Source organism: Anopheles nili, chromosome 2 (genome assembly GCF_943737925.1).
Source record: "Anopheles nili chromosome 2, idAnoNiliSN_F5_01, whole genome shotgun sequence".
Classification (NCBI taxonomy): Eukaryota; Metazoa; Arthropoda; class Insecta; order Diptera; family Culicidae; genus Anopheles; species Anopheles nili.
In genome coordinates this window covers 53,835,865-53,852,829 of record NC_071291.1, presented here as the reverse complement: position 1 = coordinate 53,852,829, position 16,965 = coordinate 53,835,865, and the positions used below count along the sequence as shown (strand labels likewise).

At 48.4% G+C, this 16,965-nt stretch overlaps 5 protein-coding genes across 5 annotated transcripts; 2 read left to right on the top strand and 3 right to left on the bottom strand.

Annotated features, from left to right (window-relative positions):
- Window positions 1-1,183: 1,183 nt before the first annotated feature.
- LOC128720644 (epoxide hydrolase 3-like) lies at window positions 1,184-3,793 on the bottom strand. The gene is made up of 5 exons (XM_053814323.1): window positions 3,505-3,793; window positions 3,309-3,433; window positions 3,112-3,224; window positions 1,666-1,834; window positions 1,184-1,592 (listed from the first exon to the last, which is right to left on the bottom strand). The coding sequence occupies exons 1-5, from the start codon at window positions 3,712-3,714 to the stop codon at window positions 1,184-1,186; spliced, it is 1,026 nt and encodes a 341-aa protein (XP_053670298.1). The 5' UTR covers window positions 3,715-3,793.
- A 1,152-nt stretch (window positions 3,794-4,945) lies between these two features.
- Window positions 4,946-6,945, bottom strand: LOC128726057 (apyrase-like). Its single transcript, XM_053819842.1, has 6 exons — window positions 6,800-6,945; window positions 6,512-6,737; window positions 6,243-6,443; window positions 5,888-6,175; window positions 5,460-5,817; window positions 4,946-5,397 (listed from the first exon to the last, which is right to left on the bottom strand). Exons 1-6 carry the CDS (start codon window positions 6,943-6,945, stop codon window positions 4,946-4,948), a joined length of 1,671 nt encoding a protein of 556 aa, XP_053675817.1.
- Window positions 6,946-7,352: 407 nt separating this feature from the next.
- Window positions 7,353-8,618, top strand: LOC128721167 (epoxide hydrolase 4-like). The gene is made up of 2 exons (XM_053814892.1): window positions 7,353-7,526; window positions 7,596-8,618. Exons 1-2 carry the CDS (start codon window positions 7,353-7,355, stop codon window positions 8,616-8,618), a joined length of 1,197 nt encoding a protein of 398 aa, XP_053670867.1.
- Window positions 8,619-8,811: 193 nt separating this feature from the next.
- Window positions 8,812-10,445, bottom strand: LOC128720580 (uncharacterized). The gene is made up of 4 exons (XM_053814254.1): window positions 10,170-10,445; window positions 9,781-10,109; window positions 9,340-9,722; window positions 8,812-9,281 (listed from the first exon to the last, which is right to left on the bottom strand). The coding sequence occupies exons 1-4, from the start codon at window positions 10,443-10,445 to the stop codon at window positions 8,875-8,877; spliced, it is 1,395 nt and encodes a 464-aa protein (XP_053670229.1). The 3' UTR covers window positions 8,812-8,874.
- A 2,400-nt stretch (window positions 10,446-12,845) lies between these two features.
- On the top strand, window positions 12,846-16,517 carry LOC128726044 (glutamate receptor ionotropic, delta-2). The gene is made up of 5 exons (XM_053819831.1): window positions 12,846-13,142; window positions 13,355-13,877; window positions 14,863-15,056; window positions 15,610-15,911; window positions 15,977-16,517. The coding sequence occupies exons 1-5, from the start codon at window positions 12,846-12,848 to the stop codon at window positions 16,515-16,517; spliced, it is 1,857 nt and encodes a 618-aa protein (XP_053675806.1).
- Window positions 16,518-16,965: the final 448 nt, after the last annotated feature.

Here is a 16,965-nt window from a genome sequence, read left to right as displayed (position 1 = left end):
ATTTCTATTTCGTTTGAATATTATTCCTAATAATTTCTGATATTCTGAGAACGCTCTGTTCTTTTCTCGGTATTGCGTATTACGGTCTCTTGGGCATAAAAGTCGATTTTGTGGGGGGAAATTAACACCCGTACATTGATGTCCTTGATACGCAATCATTCTCGATGCAAACCCGACCAAAATTATGACTCCTTGAATGCGGTGCGGGTGATGAAGTGTCCGGTTGGCGTTAGCATAACTGCAGCGTCTCATCCCTTCTTCGGTTCGTCCTTCCAGCGTGGCAGTAACGAGAGACCCCAACCAGGGCGCAGGATGTGTTTGTTGATCCTGTACGTGTGTTGGGTGCTGAATGGGTGCAGGTGTGTGTATGCATGCTCAGGTGGCACCGAATGAATGAACCGTAGTAAAAACCGGTGAGCTTTTGCCCTTCTTCTCTCTCTTTCTTACTCTTTCCTTTGCGCTCTCTTTTTTGCTTTATCTCTCTCTATCTATCATTTTCTCTCTCTCTCTCTCTCTTGTCGCGCTTTTTTCTCTCCCTCTGGCTAGCCTGGATGCGGATGATCCATTCAATTGGATGCTTTCGTAGTAGGGCCCGGAAGGAAGAAGCTATTTGCGTCAATGGGGAAGCAGGGCGCTGTGAGCTTGCGGGTGGACGGCGATGGAGCATGGGATGGATTTTGTTCTTATGACGTCAGCTTCGGCTGATGACGTCAATGCGAAGGACGAAGTCGTGGCGTTCGTTTACACCACCCAGTCGGCCGCTTCGTGCATGTCCTTTTTGGCGAATGCGTGTCGGAAATGCAGGATGTTGGGTTGGTTTTTTTTTTCTGCTTGCCTCTAGGATTTCGGCAAATGAGCGAACTTTTGCCACTCTTCCCACGCACCGCGCTTTGATCACTTTTCGCACTGCGGGGAAATGGTGTTCATAAGCATCCTGGCTAGTCGCCGGCAGCATTGCCGGCGGTAACGATTTTTACCGGCGCACAAGCGCAAGAAGAGCCACATTGGAGATGAAGGACGTGTGTTTGAAAAGTTTGAAATAATAATAAAAAAGGAATTACAACGGTACTTTCGTTTAATCATTTTATTTTCTTATACATAAACCATTAAAAAAACCGCTCATTGCAACGCTTCCCAGCAGCTTCATTGCTTGGTTCAATGAGCTTTTGCCCACCTTTCCTTACTAGCTTTTGGCGAGGAACTCTCGCATGTAACGATTGACCAGCTCGGGTTTGTGCTGCTGCAGGAAGTGGTCCGCCTCGGGCACAACCTTGTACTCCAGGTTCTGGAACTCCTGCTGCATGAGCGGTCCCGTTTCTTTCGAGATGTACAGATCGTGCTCCCCGATCAGGTACAGGCCGCGTGCGAACGTTTTTGGTTTGGGAGGTCTCAGCACGTTCGCGAAGAACCGGAAGTTTTCCCGATAGTAGTTGACCGGGTACGTGAGTCCGTTTGGCTTCGAGAAGACGTATTTGTACGCCTCGACAACCTCCGGTCCGCCGTGATCGCGGAAGACCACCTTGAAGATGTGGAAGTCCATGAGCCGCAGGAACAACTCTGGGAGCCAGGGCATTTGGTAGAAGAAAATGTACCTACATCGTTAAAAAATAAATTAAAAGTGGGTTGAGTTTCTAACGTCATGGTAAAACTAAGGTTCAAACTTACCAGGACATCTTGAATTGAGTTTTGCTGGAGGAGAAGAGCTTTCGCGCTATCTTTTGCGAGGGAGCATCCATCATGATGTACTGGTCAATCATATCCATGTGTTTGGTAATGAAATGCCATCCAACCACTGCACCCCAGTCGTGTGCAACAAGAGTGAACTTTTGGCGACCTGGACGATAAATTAAATAAAATAAAATATATGCTAACATTTGTCAGTACTAGTATGTCAATAAAATCGATTTTTAAGTGCTTGAGCACAAATTTTCTCATCAACTGCAAGAGAATTTTTAATTGAATAACTTAGTTAGTTAGTGGACGGTTTTTCTTTGATGTCTATATAAATCTTGGATCACACCAAAGACAAAAAAATCCTTGTCGTTTTAATAGTCTAATCGATAGCAGAATGAAGTAGCTGTTAAAACCCATTTTATGACCCATTTGCTCATGAAACTCCAACCCATACGCATGTCACCGTCACCGGTTCAAACCGGCAAGATTACGCCGCTATCTATTAAAATCTTTAAGCGCGCAAGTTTGGTGGTCAAAGTTGGGATTTTAATGCTATGACCTCGGGAGGGTGCGCCTTTGGCGGCTGGGTTTTTCGGTTGGGATGTCGATAAAACACACATGCACAAGTGCTCAATCGACGCTGAATCACGAAACGTTCGCTTCCATCCATCACCGTTATCATGCATGGCAGTTCGATCTTCGACATAAATTCCCCACATATGGCAGCCTTCCGAAATCGAAGGTGAAGGTTAAACGATTTGATGCCCCGTACGGGCATTTGATGGGGAAACAATCGAGGTCAATGTTAAATGCGCCCTACGGCATCACGTTTTTGGGTTTTTTAATAGTAGTAAAACAATCAGTTACCAAATACCGCTTGACACTGATCAAGAAGTGATGAAGAAATGTCTCCAAACTCACGATCTATCAGCGCTATATTGTAGGTAAATAACACACCTTTAAACAATCACACCTTTCTACCCACGCTCATGGCCCGAATTATTCAAGCCGCGCTCAAGCTGAGCAAAAATGCCGGCATTTGATCATCATCTATTGACAATTGCATAATTTTCGGGCCCACACCCCATCCGTGGGGCCCTAAATGGCACGCAAACAAACGCTCTCGACTGATCGACGAGCGCGCGCGCGCGTCCAATTCAACCATTCAAATGGACATTCAGCAACCATTTGTCACCGATCGGAACCGTCGTTACGTTTCCCAAAAAAAGTGAAACCCTTCGCAACGGTGCGATTTCGGTGAACAAAATCATCACCGAGGGCTGCTTCCTATCGGGGGATAGACTTTCTTATCGCGCTTCGTTTTGTCTTTTGTGCACGCGCATATCTCACCAACGGCATGCTGAACTTTGGAACCCAGGTGCCGATGGCCACTTAGCACATGTTAGCGACTGACGTGGTAACTTCAATGAAACTTACCCAACGCTCGCACCAGACATCGGATGTCATCCGTCATGTTGTCGATGCGGTACGCGTACCGGTACTGAGGTTTCTCCGTGTCACCGTAACCACGCATGTCCATCGCCACAACCCTGCAAACATTCGCATCATTAAAGCATCACAGACCTTTCTTCGGATCAGGAGCGATATCTCCGACGTCCCAGACCATTCCGTACCAGTAGTCCTTGGAGAACTCCTTCATCTGGTGGCGCCAGGAGAACCAGAACTCGGGAAACCCGTGCACAAACACCATCAGTGGCTTCGACCGATCACCACTCTCGACGTAGTGTATCCGTATGCCCTGGAACCAGGTTTGGAAAAGGTTAGAAAATGAAGCGTCTTGAAGATGATGCGCTACTCATTCGCACTCACATTCGCATTCTGGTACTTATCTTCACCGCATCCGTGATTTTGCAGGCATGCCGGTGGAGCAGACCGTTCCTTTTGGGCCCACGGTTTCTTGTGTGGTTTGGTGACGAACAGCACCAAAATTCCGAACAACACGCGCACGCTGTAGAACAAACACAACGCGTACGCAACGACGCACGAGATCGTCTCCCGGACGTAGTACTGCAGCCCCATCCTGGTCTGGGTGGGGTGTATCACCTTTCGGACGTACTGGCTGCGGCGTCGAGATGCGGAACGCGATGTGATGCGCACGAAATTCACGTCGACACTGGCACGAGTTTGCGATCGTTGACGGTCTGTCGCGCATGCGCCACGCTGGTTGATAAGCGGCCGGGGAGCAGGGCGTAGAAAAACCGTCAATCGTCTGTGACACCAAATGGTACAGTCGGTAACGGAGGAAACGGTACAGTGGGGAAATTTGTTTTTTAAAAATGTTTTACTTAAAAGATCTTTTAGCATAGCAGAATAATACCTCGAACAGCTTCCTAGGATGTGGTGAGCATTATGGATATTATTAAAGCTACTAGTTTTCGTATTTGAAGCTGAGAATAATTGCTAGAAACTATATGTTATCTGCAAGCAATTGGGGAAGAAAATTCTTATTGAAAATTATACTTTAAAAAGGATAACAAGCCATTTAAGTTGTACTAAAAGCATCCATCATTTGGCGTTTGGTTGCATGTGTCCTATGCATCCAAAATATATTTCCCACGTTGTCCCAGCTACCTTGCAGCGTACCGTAAGACGGATGCACTAATGGATGCTTCAAACACCGTTTTTATCAGCCCTCACTGTGGCTAATTGCAGTCATGCCGGCTAGCGCCAACGTTCATTGTTCGCTTTGGCTGCTTCGGAAGCATAAGCATAGCATAGTCATAAAACCAGTCCTCAGTCCGGTGAGCAATTACGTGGGGTGGTCTGGGTGGCTGATGGCGGCTGATTACGAATATCGTGACCTAGCACGAACTTGGGAGGTGTTCCTGCAACGGTATCGCAACCCCCAGCCCACTTGATGATCGCGGTTGTGGTGTGACCGTGCAGTTCCTACCAGTCGCGATCGATCAGTCATCGGTGGGCGAAAGTGGATGGAAATGAAAATTGCACCTTGTCGGTGTGCTATTTCATGCCTCGCAGCACACGGGTGACGAGAAATGTATCGATGGGTTGATCCGTGAAGCTGATCGTGTGGTTAATCCCTACTTTGTGCAGGCGCTTATGTTTGAACACACTAATCGGGTAAATCAAACAACAGGTTGATTTATCCCACACGAGTAAGCGTGTTTGTTTGCACAGCTGATCAATTGAGATCATGGCGTAATGTGGCAGCGATCGCGACCCATGAGAACGATTTCGATTGAATTGGGAAGTGATTATTGCTCTTTTTTATTGCTAAACAATGTGAACGTTACGATGTTATCGTACCGTTTATGATCAATCGTCCACCCGGTAGGTTACTTTCATTTACTGTCCCCAACCGTTTGAGGTAGTTGATAAACACGTCCGCATCCCTGGGTCCAATCTGACGATCAAGCCGTTCCAACGCCCACCGGAAGCCATCCTTACCGGTTGCTATGAAGGACATCGTCACTACCCCGTAGGAAGCCGCTCGATTTAATGGTTCGTAGCCTTCGCCGTCTAATAAAGAACGCACCTCGATCGAGAGCACCCTATTGTAGGGCTGCCGGCTTAGATCAGCGACGATCCTCAACCCCGACACCTGCACCACGTTCAACCGCTTCACGCTGTCCCAAACGAGCGAATGTTCGATGATGCTCCAGAGTGCGTCACCTCGCAGAGTTAGCAGGTCGACCGTGTTCGAGAATGGGCTCGCTCCGATAGCTTCCTCATTTGTGATGCCTGAAAGAACGCTCATATGTTGAAGGATCTGTGGATGTCCACTGTGTGTGTGTTCTACATACTTCCTTTGGGAATGGGAGCGCGAAAATTTCCCGCATTAATGACGGCCACAGGATGGAATGTGTTGTTCGTGTAGTGGTTGACCAGAGCATCCGCCACGAGACTACCCAGGTTACACTCACGCAACCGACACGTATCCTGCACGAGATCAACCTCCGTCTTGGCTATCTGCGTCGATCCAAATGCTTCCACCTGCTGTTGGTAGGGCTTGAGAATTTCCAATGCCAACCGACTCTGGGGGACCTCGTGGGACATGTACTCTGGGGTTCCGGTCCAGTACTTTATCTCACCTTCCGTATCGAAGTACGTCGTGATCCGACCTACGTACTTACCGTACGCGTACGCCTGCACAATAAGTATCTGCGATAAGAGTACGAAAATTCGAGATAGTAAGTGATTCTGACTGACTCAACGGTAACCTCTAACTGACCTTCCGCCCATTAGCATTCGCCACGACGACAGGATAATCATCCACGATGGTATCCCCAGGATAGTGCGGCATCTGTGAATCGTTTGGAAACAGGAACGAATGCGAATGTCCTCCAACGATCGCGTCCACGTGTTCACCAGCTTCGCGTGCGATGCGCTTGTCAACTTCGAGGCCACAGTGTGACAACACCAAAATAATGTCAACGCCAGCGTGCTTCAGCGCGGCGGATTCCTCACGCACAGCTGCCACGGAATCGGAAAAAGTGATGCCCTCGGTGTTGGAGAGCTCCTGGAGAGCAGATCGGAGATCGCTTGCATGAGTGTTTAAAAGAGCACCTACAGTGCCATAAACCTACGTGTGTTTTGTCGGATGTCACTCCAATGACGCCGATCGATCGATTGCCTCGGTTGATGATCACCGATCGAGGAAGTGATGGGAAATCTGCATTCGCTTTGATCAGGTTCGAGGCCACCGTTGTGATGTTCGCAACGGCTAGCGACTGTAGATATGGCCGTAAGCCATCCAGTCCATCATCAAACTCGTGGTTTCCAAGTGCCTTAGAGTTGGACATAAAGTTCAAAGAGTATAGGAGAGTTCTAACTCACAGAGTATTTGGCATTTTACCATCGCATCAGGACGCATCCATTTCATCAAACGTGCCACCACACGCCACCGGTGGTAATTGTACCAGATCGTTCCTTGGAAGTTATCACCGATATTGAAAAAGAGCGGGTTCGGATGTTGTTGCCTCAACGATCGGACGGTGTGGAATACTCGTGCGGCACCTGCGATACATGCATCACCCTCGGTTGCCTTACATTTTGACGATCTTTCCGATGTTTCAGCAAATCTATTGCAGGATGAAGGAGCTATCATCATTCACTGTGATCTGGGCATTAGATGCTCATGTACCTCGCATGTAGATCGTTCACGTGTATCAACGTCAGCGGGAAAAGCTTATCCAGCTGTTCACGATCGACTGGAAGATGATCCATCGCATCACACTGTGCCACAAAGAGGATCAACACTGTCACACCGGTGAGCAGACGGCACCACATTTCTTCGCAAATCAACCCGCCAACAATCATCGCTTCGTTCACCTCGCGGTGAGTGAAAGGGTTTTTATAGGCCCTAATCACCGAGGTAGTGATCGCGCTGCATCCATTTAATGCAAACACCACGACGGTGGCGAATCATGTTTACGGTGGGTAAATATTCGCACCTCCGTGCCGGTGTGTTCCATAATCAATTTCCCGCCATGGACCGCATCCCGTGCCATTCGCTAGCGGGCCGCTTGCGTGAGACGATCGCTTAACGAATTGCATTAGCTTTCCCACCTTAAAACCGCTCCGATTAAGGTTCCGGCGCGTTCCAAAGCTGAAGCAACTTGGCATGCCAACCATGACCACTTGTAAAGGGGCATATATAGGGCCACTTCGCCACAGCGAGCTGGTTCACACCCGTGATGTATCAGATTGTGATCGCTTGTCTGCGGCGAGCTGCGATCGTGTGCCGTCAGTTCCTGTGGCGGATCATCGGCTTGTTTCACGTGGCGTACTGGATTCCTATCCCAAGGCCACATCCACCTGACACGCTGAATCACCCCAAATGGGGCACCCATCAGTACATCAAAGTCGGCGTAAGGTGTTTGTGCGTGGTTTGTGCTTGTGATCAAAAGCTAAATCTGTGTCTCTGAACGTCTTCACAGAAAATCAAGCTACATTACGTGGAGAAAGGCTCGAGTAGTAAGCCACTGGTGCTATTTCTGCATGGGTTGCCAGACTTTTGGTACACCTGGCGATACCAGCTGAACACGCTATCGCGAGACTACTGGACGGTGGCGGTGGACCTGATCGGTTGTGGTCAATCCGACCAAGCCCCATACAACGTTTCCTACAAGCTCTGGAATCAGGCGATGGTAATCTCCCGTCTAGTGAAAGCTCTCGGAAAAACTGACTGCGTCCTCGTAGGTAGTGGATACGGTGCATTACTCGGTTGGCATGTCGTCCATCAGTACCCCCAGGTGGTGTCCCGATACGTCATGCTGGGGACACCTTCGGTGGTGATCTTGCAGGATCTAGTCCGGCGTGGTTCTATTTCCCTGCGAGTTCTGCTACAACTCGTGCCTTTCCTGTGTCCGAACCGACTGATCGCTCTGCTAGCACGAGCTGGAGATTACGCGATGTTTGATCGCCTACTCGGAGCACGAACCGCTAAACCACAAGACTTGGAGGCGTACAAGTACACCTTCGCTCGACCAAATGCACTGGAGAACGCGATCACTGCCGCTCGCGAAACTATCGCGGACTTCTTTCACGAGGACTCTGAGTTCCGCGTGCGCAAACCATCCAACACGCCGGGGTTGTTCCTGTTTGCGACCGAAGACCGTTGGATTGATCCAGACGAGTGCACAACCCTGCTGATGGACATGTATCGACCGCTGGAAACACGCCTCGTACCGGGAACTGCACGTATGATGCACCAGGACGAAGCAGGCACGGTCAATAGACTCATTTCTGAGTTTCTCGCGAGGGATGTACGTTCCCGTGTGGAAGAAGTGATGTCTGGCGATGATCCCAAGGCAAAAATAGTCCTCAAGGAGGTGTGCGACAATTGCTACGGAAAGGAACACAGCAAGGCAGCGCACGATCATGCCGAATGTGCCAACAATTGTGACGGTGAAGCGCTGCGGCATTACTTTACCAAAATTAGGTTCCCGATTTGTTCTTAACACGTTTTAGGAGGCCCTTGAAGGTGTTGTAATAAATTGGAGAACATAAATGATTTCCATAATTCATTTAACGCGTCCGAATGCAAAAAAAAACAGCACACACATTTCGCTAAACCAATCGCGAATCACGCTAAACAGGTGCTTTATTTCCAAGACTTCCTACGGTTTCTACACAAAACACAAAATACACCGCTGTTGCAGCTTGGCTGATTTCATTAATTCACAACAAATTTCACATACACGATCATTCGCGTGTCTACTCCTCATCTCGCAGCTGCCGCAGAACGAGCCGCTGTTCTTGCTCGCGTATGGTTTCCCGCGTCTGCAACGATCGCTGGCGCCAAAGTCGTGCCGCACGCAACAAGTTCTGCGGATCATCGTCCGTTCCGGTGGCGGGTTCGGCTGGTCTTTGTTGATGAATTCCCCGCGACGACTGACCCTGACCCTGACCCACCCCGATCACACCGAGCTCGAGATCGACCGCTTTCTGGGGTAAACGATCGGGGAAATCCTTCGAAAAGGACGAATCCGAGCTACTGACACTCGAGCAGGATGTCGACTCACCCCAGGCTGTTCGCTGACGACGCCGACGACGTGCCTTCGTCACGACACTTCCGACCACCGGTTCACCGGAAGTTAGTTGGGCTTTTATTTTCGTTGGATCTGCAACGAGAAGTCGATCGATTCGATTTCGCAACGGAAAAGGAACATCAAAACTTACCGGCCGTTGAGGGACGTTGCTGATCAAGCAGCTCGACCGTGACACGTCGTTCAATGTTGGCCGTTGTTGGACGCACGATCGGTGCACTATGCCGGGGATACACCTGTCCTGCAACGGGTTCAAGTCCTTCCCAGCGACCCCGATGGACGTCCTCGATACTACCAGAGCTGGAAGATCGATAATCCGAGCTGGAAAGATCCGTTTCATCACCGGTCGCCTCCCGGAACGTGGTATCATTTATGCAGCGTAACTGCGGGATGTTGGTTCTGAGCACGTGCCAAAAGGATGGGTCCTCGGAAACGAAGTTCTCGCGTAAATCCAACACCTCCAGCTTTTCACACAACGCCAGAAAGGTGAGACTGCCCAGGTCGGTGATGCGATTGCTGAAAATACGAACATCAGCATCATCGTTGTCCACATCTACGGTCAGTTCGTTCTTACCCCTTCAAGCTGATCTTTTTGATGTTGGTCAGATTCGTGCATGGTCCCACCTCCTGGATGAGGTTATAGTCCGCCACCAGCTCCTCCAGTGACTCGAGCCCAGTTGTCCCATCCAGGTGCTTCAAACTGCACCGGGACACGTTCAGGTAGCGCAGGAACGTCATATCGCATCCTAGATCCCGCAAGGTCATCACTATGCTGCCCTCCAGGATGAGCGAACGCAGCTGTGGTATAAAGCACGGTATCCGCTGCAGGCTGGTCATGTGCGAGATGACCTTCAGCTTGATCTCGGTAACCGTGGCGAGGTCCTCCGTTCCGGCCGCTTGACGCTGTGAAAGGACACACAACACTGCACTAACGAGCGGGTCGCCATTTTCAAGCCAACTTACCAGCAGTTCTTCAATGGTCGGTTCGGCGGGTATGACGATCGGAAAGTAACGCTGTGGTGCTGGCACAAATGATGGTTCAAGTGGGGCGATACGCGCCACCGGGCGATTGCGAGATGCGTTTAGCATGTTGCGAATGGCCACAAAATGGCCGCCACCTCCACCGTCGGGTGGAGCTTCCTGAAGCTCTCCAAGCGATGGCTGACGGGATCGGGGTGCAGAAGAGGACGACGACGCCGGACGCTGGTGGTCATCGAGTGGGATTTGTTCCTCGGGCATTTTACAGAAGGACCTGTATCTGCAACTGCACTTTACTTTCAAAGAACGAAAAGAACGCACCGAACCGTACGACGAATTTTCGTAACCTGGAAAAATCCACCCCGCGCGCATACAAAAAAACTCACCCTCACGGTACCGAGCACGAACTAAACAACCTTTGCCGGTTGCCATGGGAACGGCAACGGTGGGGGTTGGTTGAATGGTTGTTTTGGGCCGTGGGCGCTGCAGTTCGCTTATATTGAAACGGAAACGAATTGATTCGCAGGGTTGCGTTTCCACACCTTCCACCTTTCGCTTCTCTTTCACACCTTTTCCACCCATTTCCACCCCACGAAAATTTGTGTAAATAAACGGGGTAAATATTGAACACGTTTCGTCCTTGAACTAAACAAAGGTGTGCTTGCTACGTCGCATGTTTCGGATTGAAGGTGTACTACATTAAATGTGTTTTTGCGCCTACTGTATTTTTTTAGGATAATTTTACTATCCTTTTTCCGTTTTAGGTTGTCTCTGATTTCTCGCTCTTTCATTTTCTCTTTCTCTGTCTTTTACTTTCCCTTTTCATTCTAGATCTTAATATCGTAACCTTGAGATATAATTGCATACAAGAGGCCATATAATTTTGTGAATTAGAGATATTGCAATTATTGCATTTATAAAATATCATCATGCTTGCAAATATCAAAAGACCTTTGAAGAGATCGCAACAGAAATGATGGAAAATGGAAATAAATGTTAACAAAATCACACTCATGAAACTTTCACAATTTATCGCAAACGCGTTATTCATCCTGCATACCTTTGCCGGTCCAATTATTATTATTTCAACCCAACACAAACTTCGCACTCTGCGGTAATCGGAACCGGCCCCTTGCAACAATCTACCCGCGTAGTGCTTTTCCAGGTTCATCCCTGACGGTGGGTTGCGTGCACATAATGACACTGATCCTGGCACATGACCCAGTCCTGATCATTTGGTGTCGGCACTAGGGCTCCTGTCCTCACCGGTGTTTTACACGATAAACGCATTTCAATGATGGCAGGGGGGACAGAAAAGCAAGATATAATTTCATTAAGCCTCGAATCGATGGCGTCCTGCAACCGTTAGTAGCAGATTACTTATGCACATCGCAAATTCACTCAACATGTTGTCGGAATTTTACACATCAAACGTATAAAAGGCTTCTTCTCACAGAGAAACACACGACGTGGCCCGGGGCGGAGAAATCAATACATTCCATCAGCCGCGGCCCGATAAGATCAGGTCCCCGGGTGAGGCATCAAAGTGCATTTTTCCTGCATTAGAAAAAGGCTGATTGCATATGAATCATTAGTTGACCTTCGGAAAGTGCCCCAGTATCATGGGTATTACTGCTTCAGCCGTATATGCACACACAATTTACATGCATTAAAATAATATAAGAACAAATTCCAATGAAATAAGCTATGAATTTGCGACCCGGAAAAGTGAGCTACTCTCTGCCGTACGCTGTTGTTCCAGAATCAATTTCTGACGGTATCAACCTAATCGTGCATCGGATCTGTCCCACCTGCGCAGGGACACCATCAATTCATCGCCCGATATATACCAACGACCGCCCTTTGGCCCTTTTGCAGGCAGGTGCGATCGAAATGGTTCAATAAATAAAATTGTTGTTATGAAATTATTCGTCCCAATCACAGCCGGCTGGTCGACCTCAAGCCCAACCTGGCTGCCTGTGTTCGGGGACATGGACACACATGTCCCTTTTACGCGCCTGTCGCCGGTTTTTCCACCAAACCCCTTGTGTCAAGACCCGGTGCCCTTTTTTAACGTGAAGCATGCGATACGGATCCCGTATCCGGCAGTCCATCGGTGACTTTCGACGGGAACGGACACGCCATTAGTTCCGGGAAAGCGCTCTCCCAGGGACGTTTCAAACTAACCGGTCACAAAAAGAAGCACACAAAAATCGTACCCAGTCACGCGGGACGCAACCGCGCGTGATACCTCGAGCGGGAATTCTTCGTTTCGTGCCAAGTATTGTGCGTGTTTTTTTTTTTCGTCCTTTCAATTCCGTTCGCTTGGTTGATTCGCGCGGTACCACATTCTCAATTTATCCAGCTTTTTTTTTTGTCTCGCTCACCAAGAACTTACACGCGCTCGCACTGCATCCGTCCGTCGATCCGTTTTCCGTGTGCATTGTTCTCTTTTTTCCGCTTTTCCGAATCAATTTCCTTGTAGTAGCCCACGGTCTCGTGTTGCGTTTGTATCCCTCCATCGAGTTCACCGTGCGCCTTCTGTTCGTGGTGTACCACCATCTAAAAGCATCAGCACCTCAGGACGACGACTCTTGAGAAGGACGAGCAAGAAGAAAAAAATGTCCACCCATCCAGGATCCCCAGGAGCGATCGCTTACGATGCATTCAATTGAACCGAACGCCTACCGCACGAGTGAACCGAGCCCAGAGCGTGGGAGAAAGGATTTCCCTGGAAAGAGTCTTTTATCCGTGGTGTTATGGGTACTGTTGGTGGGTGTGCTGGTTCCCTGGCCGGTGGTAGTGGCCCAAGGTATCGCACCAGTCGAACCAAATGGCAACGAGACGATGGAATATTACCACCTGGAGATGGACGGCAGCGCGGATGTGAAGGAACGCGAATTGCAGGAACTGCGCCAGAGGCTGGCCGGTACGACGTTGCGTGTTACCACGCTGCAGGTGAGCCTGTGAATTGGATCTTTAAAATGGGGTCTGATAACTAACAAAAGACACCAATAGCTTCATTAGAGTGTGATCTTAGAGGACTTATGGCGTTAAAACGCTCGTGCATCATCGTGCACAGCTTTACATCGCGAATTCCTCGTTAAAGGATACTGATTATCAATTAAAGAATCTCTTCCTGTATCTAATGTTTGTGTCACGATCCTCAGGACTGGCCATTAAGCTACACGGTTAAAGTAAACGGTACGATTGTCGGTGCCGGTGTCGCGTTCGATCTGCTCGAGTTTCTGATGGAGAAGTTCAACTTCACGTACGAGCTGGTCATGCCGGAGCAGAACATCGTCGGTTCAACCCAGGACATGCCCGGTAGCGTACTGGCGTTGTTGGCAAACGGCACCGCAGATCTAGCCGTAGCGTTCCTACCGATCCTGGCCGATGCCCGGCAGCACATCCGCTACTCGACCGGGTTGGATGAGGGCGAGTGGATCATGATCATGGTACGCCCGATGGAATCGGCTAGCGGGTCTGGTTTGTTGGCGCCGTTCAATCGGGACGTGTGGATATTGATTCTGATCTCACTGCTCGCCGTGGGACCGATCATCTACGGGCTGCTGATCTTGCGCCATCGGCTCACCAAGGACAAGGAGCAGGTTATTTACAGCCTGCCGCATTGCGTTTGGTTCGTTTACGGAGCTCTCATGAAGCAGGGCAGCACACTGTCACCGACGGGCGGTAAGTACTCGATGTAGTTCATAAAAAAATGGATTATTGCTACAAGAAGCTGGGATGTAATTTTTAGACGAAAATTCCTTAAATGAGAATTCTAATTCTAGAATATACATTTCTCATCACAATCCTTTCTCAGTTGATCGTATTTTGGAAAATTTTTTCTTGTATCGTAACATATATTTTGTTCAGTCATCTTAACCATGATAAATTTTTAATGTTTGAAAAAAAATCAAAGAAAATTCATCCGTACATTATGATGATATTAAACAAACAAACAAATGATCTATGATCTAAATGATCTAAGCATCATTTCCATTGCCATCAAAAGACTAAACTAATTTAAATAATAGAAGGCCTACTTATTGCTTGAAATTGCCCTCGACAAGCGATAACCCTTTTTTTGTCTCGATGGTGCAACAGGCACGTCCCATCATCATCGATCATCATTGAAATCTATACCCAGTAGGCGTGGAAAAGCTCCACCGTTGAAATAGTTACCCCAAGCAAAACAGTACTTCTTGTGTACCGATCGAAAATGCGATATGATTGCACCGCATTTATTGTTTTGTGTGCCTTTCCTTTCGTTTGCCGTTGCACGCCCTTCGATGGTTGCATTTTCATGAAAAACACTATCAATATTAGAGAGTATCCGCGATACGGTTACACCGATTATGATAGCCACCGGTCGATTTACCAAGCCAAATGGTAATGGAGATTTGCGGAGAAAACCCCCCTGATGCCAGCACGCCAACGAGTAACGGTCGATGATTATTTTATTATTTGCAAACGTGCGCGAATGATGTTTTTCTTGCGCCCTCTCTCTGGATCTGCTGCTTTATGTCGAGCTGAAAGTGAAGCGTTTTTTTGTGTGTGTTATAGTTGTCGTTACATGGAAAAGGCTAGATAGAGCAACTCTATCAAACGAATCCGTAGCTGATCGATTACCCATAAATAATGCAGCTTGTCTTTTTGCGCTGATCTACCACAGATTCAACCCGAATCCTGTTCGCTAGCTGGTGGATATTCATAACGATCCTGACGTCCTTCTACACGGCCAACCTGACCGCTTTTCTCACCCTGTCCAAGTTTACGCTCCCCATCAACAACGTGGAGGACGTCCGACGAAAGGAGAAGCAGTTCGTCACCATCCGAGGTGGTGCGGTGGAGTACGCCATCAAAAATGTAAGTACCAACTTACAGCGGGAACTGCGGGATTTTCTCCTCCACCGGAAGCTCTGACTAATTGGGTGTTGGTTTGCCCTTTGAGAGAGAGCGAGAGAGCGAGAAAGAGAAACAAAAATAAACGTAGAACTCAAGCACGTTCACCACAAACCACGGATTAATGGCCGATGGTGCGTGGCGCGAAAGTACTCAATTATTAATTGAACAGTAAACCCATCACGGAGCACGCCCCCTCCAAACATTGCGTTGGAATGGTGCTTTTTTTGTATGCTTTACTATGTTTTCCAACGGGTATGGGTTTGCCGTGCCTGTTCCAAAATTACCCCTTGATTAATGGCAAACAGTACGAGCGGTTTATCCACTTCGGTTCCGAGACAGGTGTGAACACAAATCGTCCATCATTCGTTCGTTTAGCATCAAGGAGTGGTGTTTGCGTTCTAATCGCAATCTCTACTGGTCCTTGGCCACCCCCTAAATGAGTCTCATTAAGAATCGTTCATTAGCCGTCGTCTGATAGGTGTTCTTTCGCCCTGTTTGCGGCTCAATTTTCCAGCCCGATGAAACACTCAACGCGCTCAGCGTCCTGGTCGACAAACGGTTAGTCGATTTCACGAACAACATCAACGACAGTGACACGCTCGCGGACAAGGTGGCGAAACAGAACTACGTCTTCGTTCGCGATCGACCCGCGATCAATCACATGATCTACGCGGATTATCTGTTGCGGCGAAAGATCAATCCGATCAACGAACGGGTACACTGTCCGTACGCGACTGCTACCACACCGTTTCTGAAGCGGAACCGTGCCTTTGGATACCCACCGATGACGATGTGGAACCGCATTTTTGACCCAGAGTATGTATAAAACGGAAGGTGGCACTTTTTCGCGTTCACTAAAGCGCATTCTCCCATCCGTACAGGTTGCTGAAAATGGTCGAGGGGGGCATCATCAAGTACAAGCTGAACGATCGTCTACCGAAGGCTGAAATTTGCCCTCAAAATCTGGGCGGCACGGAACGTCAGCTCAAGAACCGGGATCTCGTGATGACGTACTTCGTCATGGTGACAGGATTCGTCACTTCGATTGTGGTGTTTGTGAGTGAGCTTGGTTTCCGGTATCTCAACCAACGCAAGATCGCCAACGAGCTGCTGCAGCAACCAGCGAAGAAGGTGTCCACCGAGCGTATCTCGTACTTGGGCAAGCAGTTCAGTGCCGGGGATTCGCCGCCACCACCGTACGCGGAGATTTTCAGCCGCCATCAGCAGGGCGTGCTGGGAAGCGAACGAACCGGGAAGTTGTTTGAGGACGTGAACAACAACCATCTCGCGAATGGTGCTAATCGGCAGATGATCAATGGGCGCGATTATATGGTGGTGCGGGAAAAGAACGGACTTGGATCGCGACTCATCCCGATGCGAGCACCGTCAGCGGCCATTTTTCATTATACTTATGCCAACTGAACTGTTGGTGCGAAGGGTGGGTTTTTTATCGGTTGACGAAGAATCAATAATTGCACACATTTGTGCAAATTTCTACAAACAATTTAGAAATAATATTTGATGGAAGGTGATTTCTTTTTAAAAAATACTATGACCCACGTGGTGCAGTAAATTTGCTAACCACGTTGTTTGATTGTGGACATTTGAAGGAGATTGTTTTTGAAACTTGGGAGCAATACACGTATCAGATTATTATTATTATTATTACAGAATGATAACAACCTAACATGCACTATGGAGTGATTTTCTCACAAGAAAAAATTAAACAAAAAATGGCAAAACAGCAACAAACTAGTCGAAGGTATCTCAAACTTTGAGAGTTAATTTGAACCGATCACATTACATGCAACTATAATACTAACATACGTTTTTGTAGCAACAAGTAGTGCGATATAGTAACAAGTAGTTT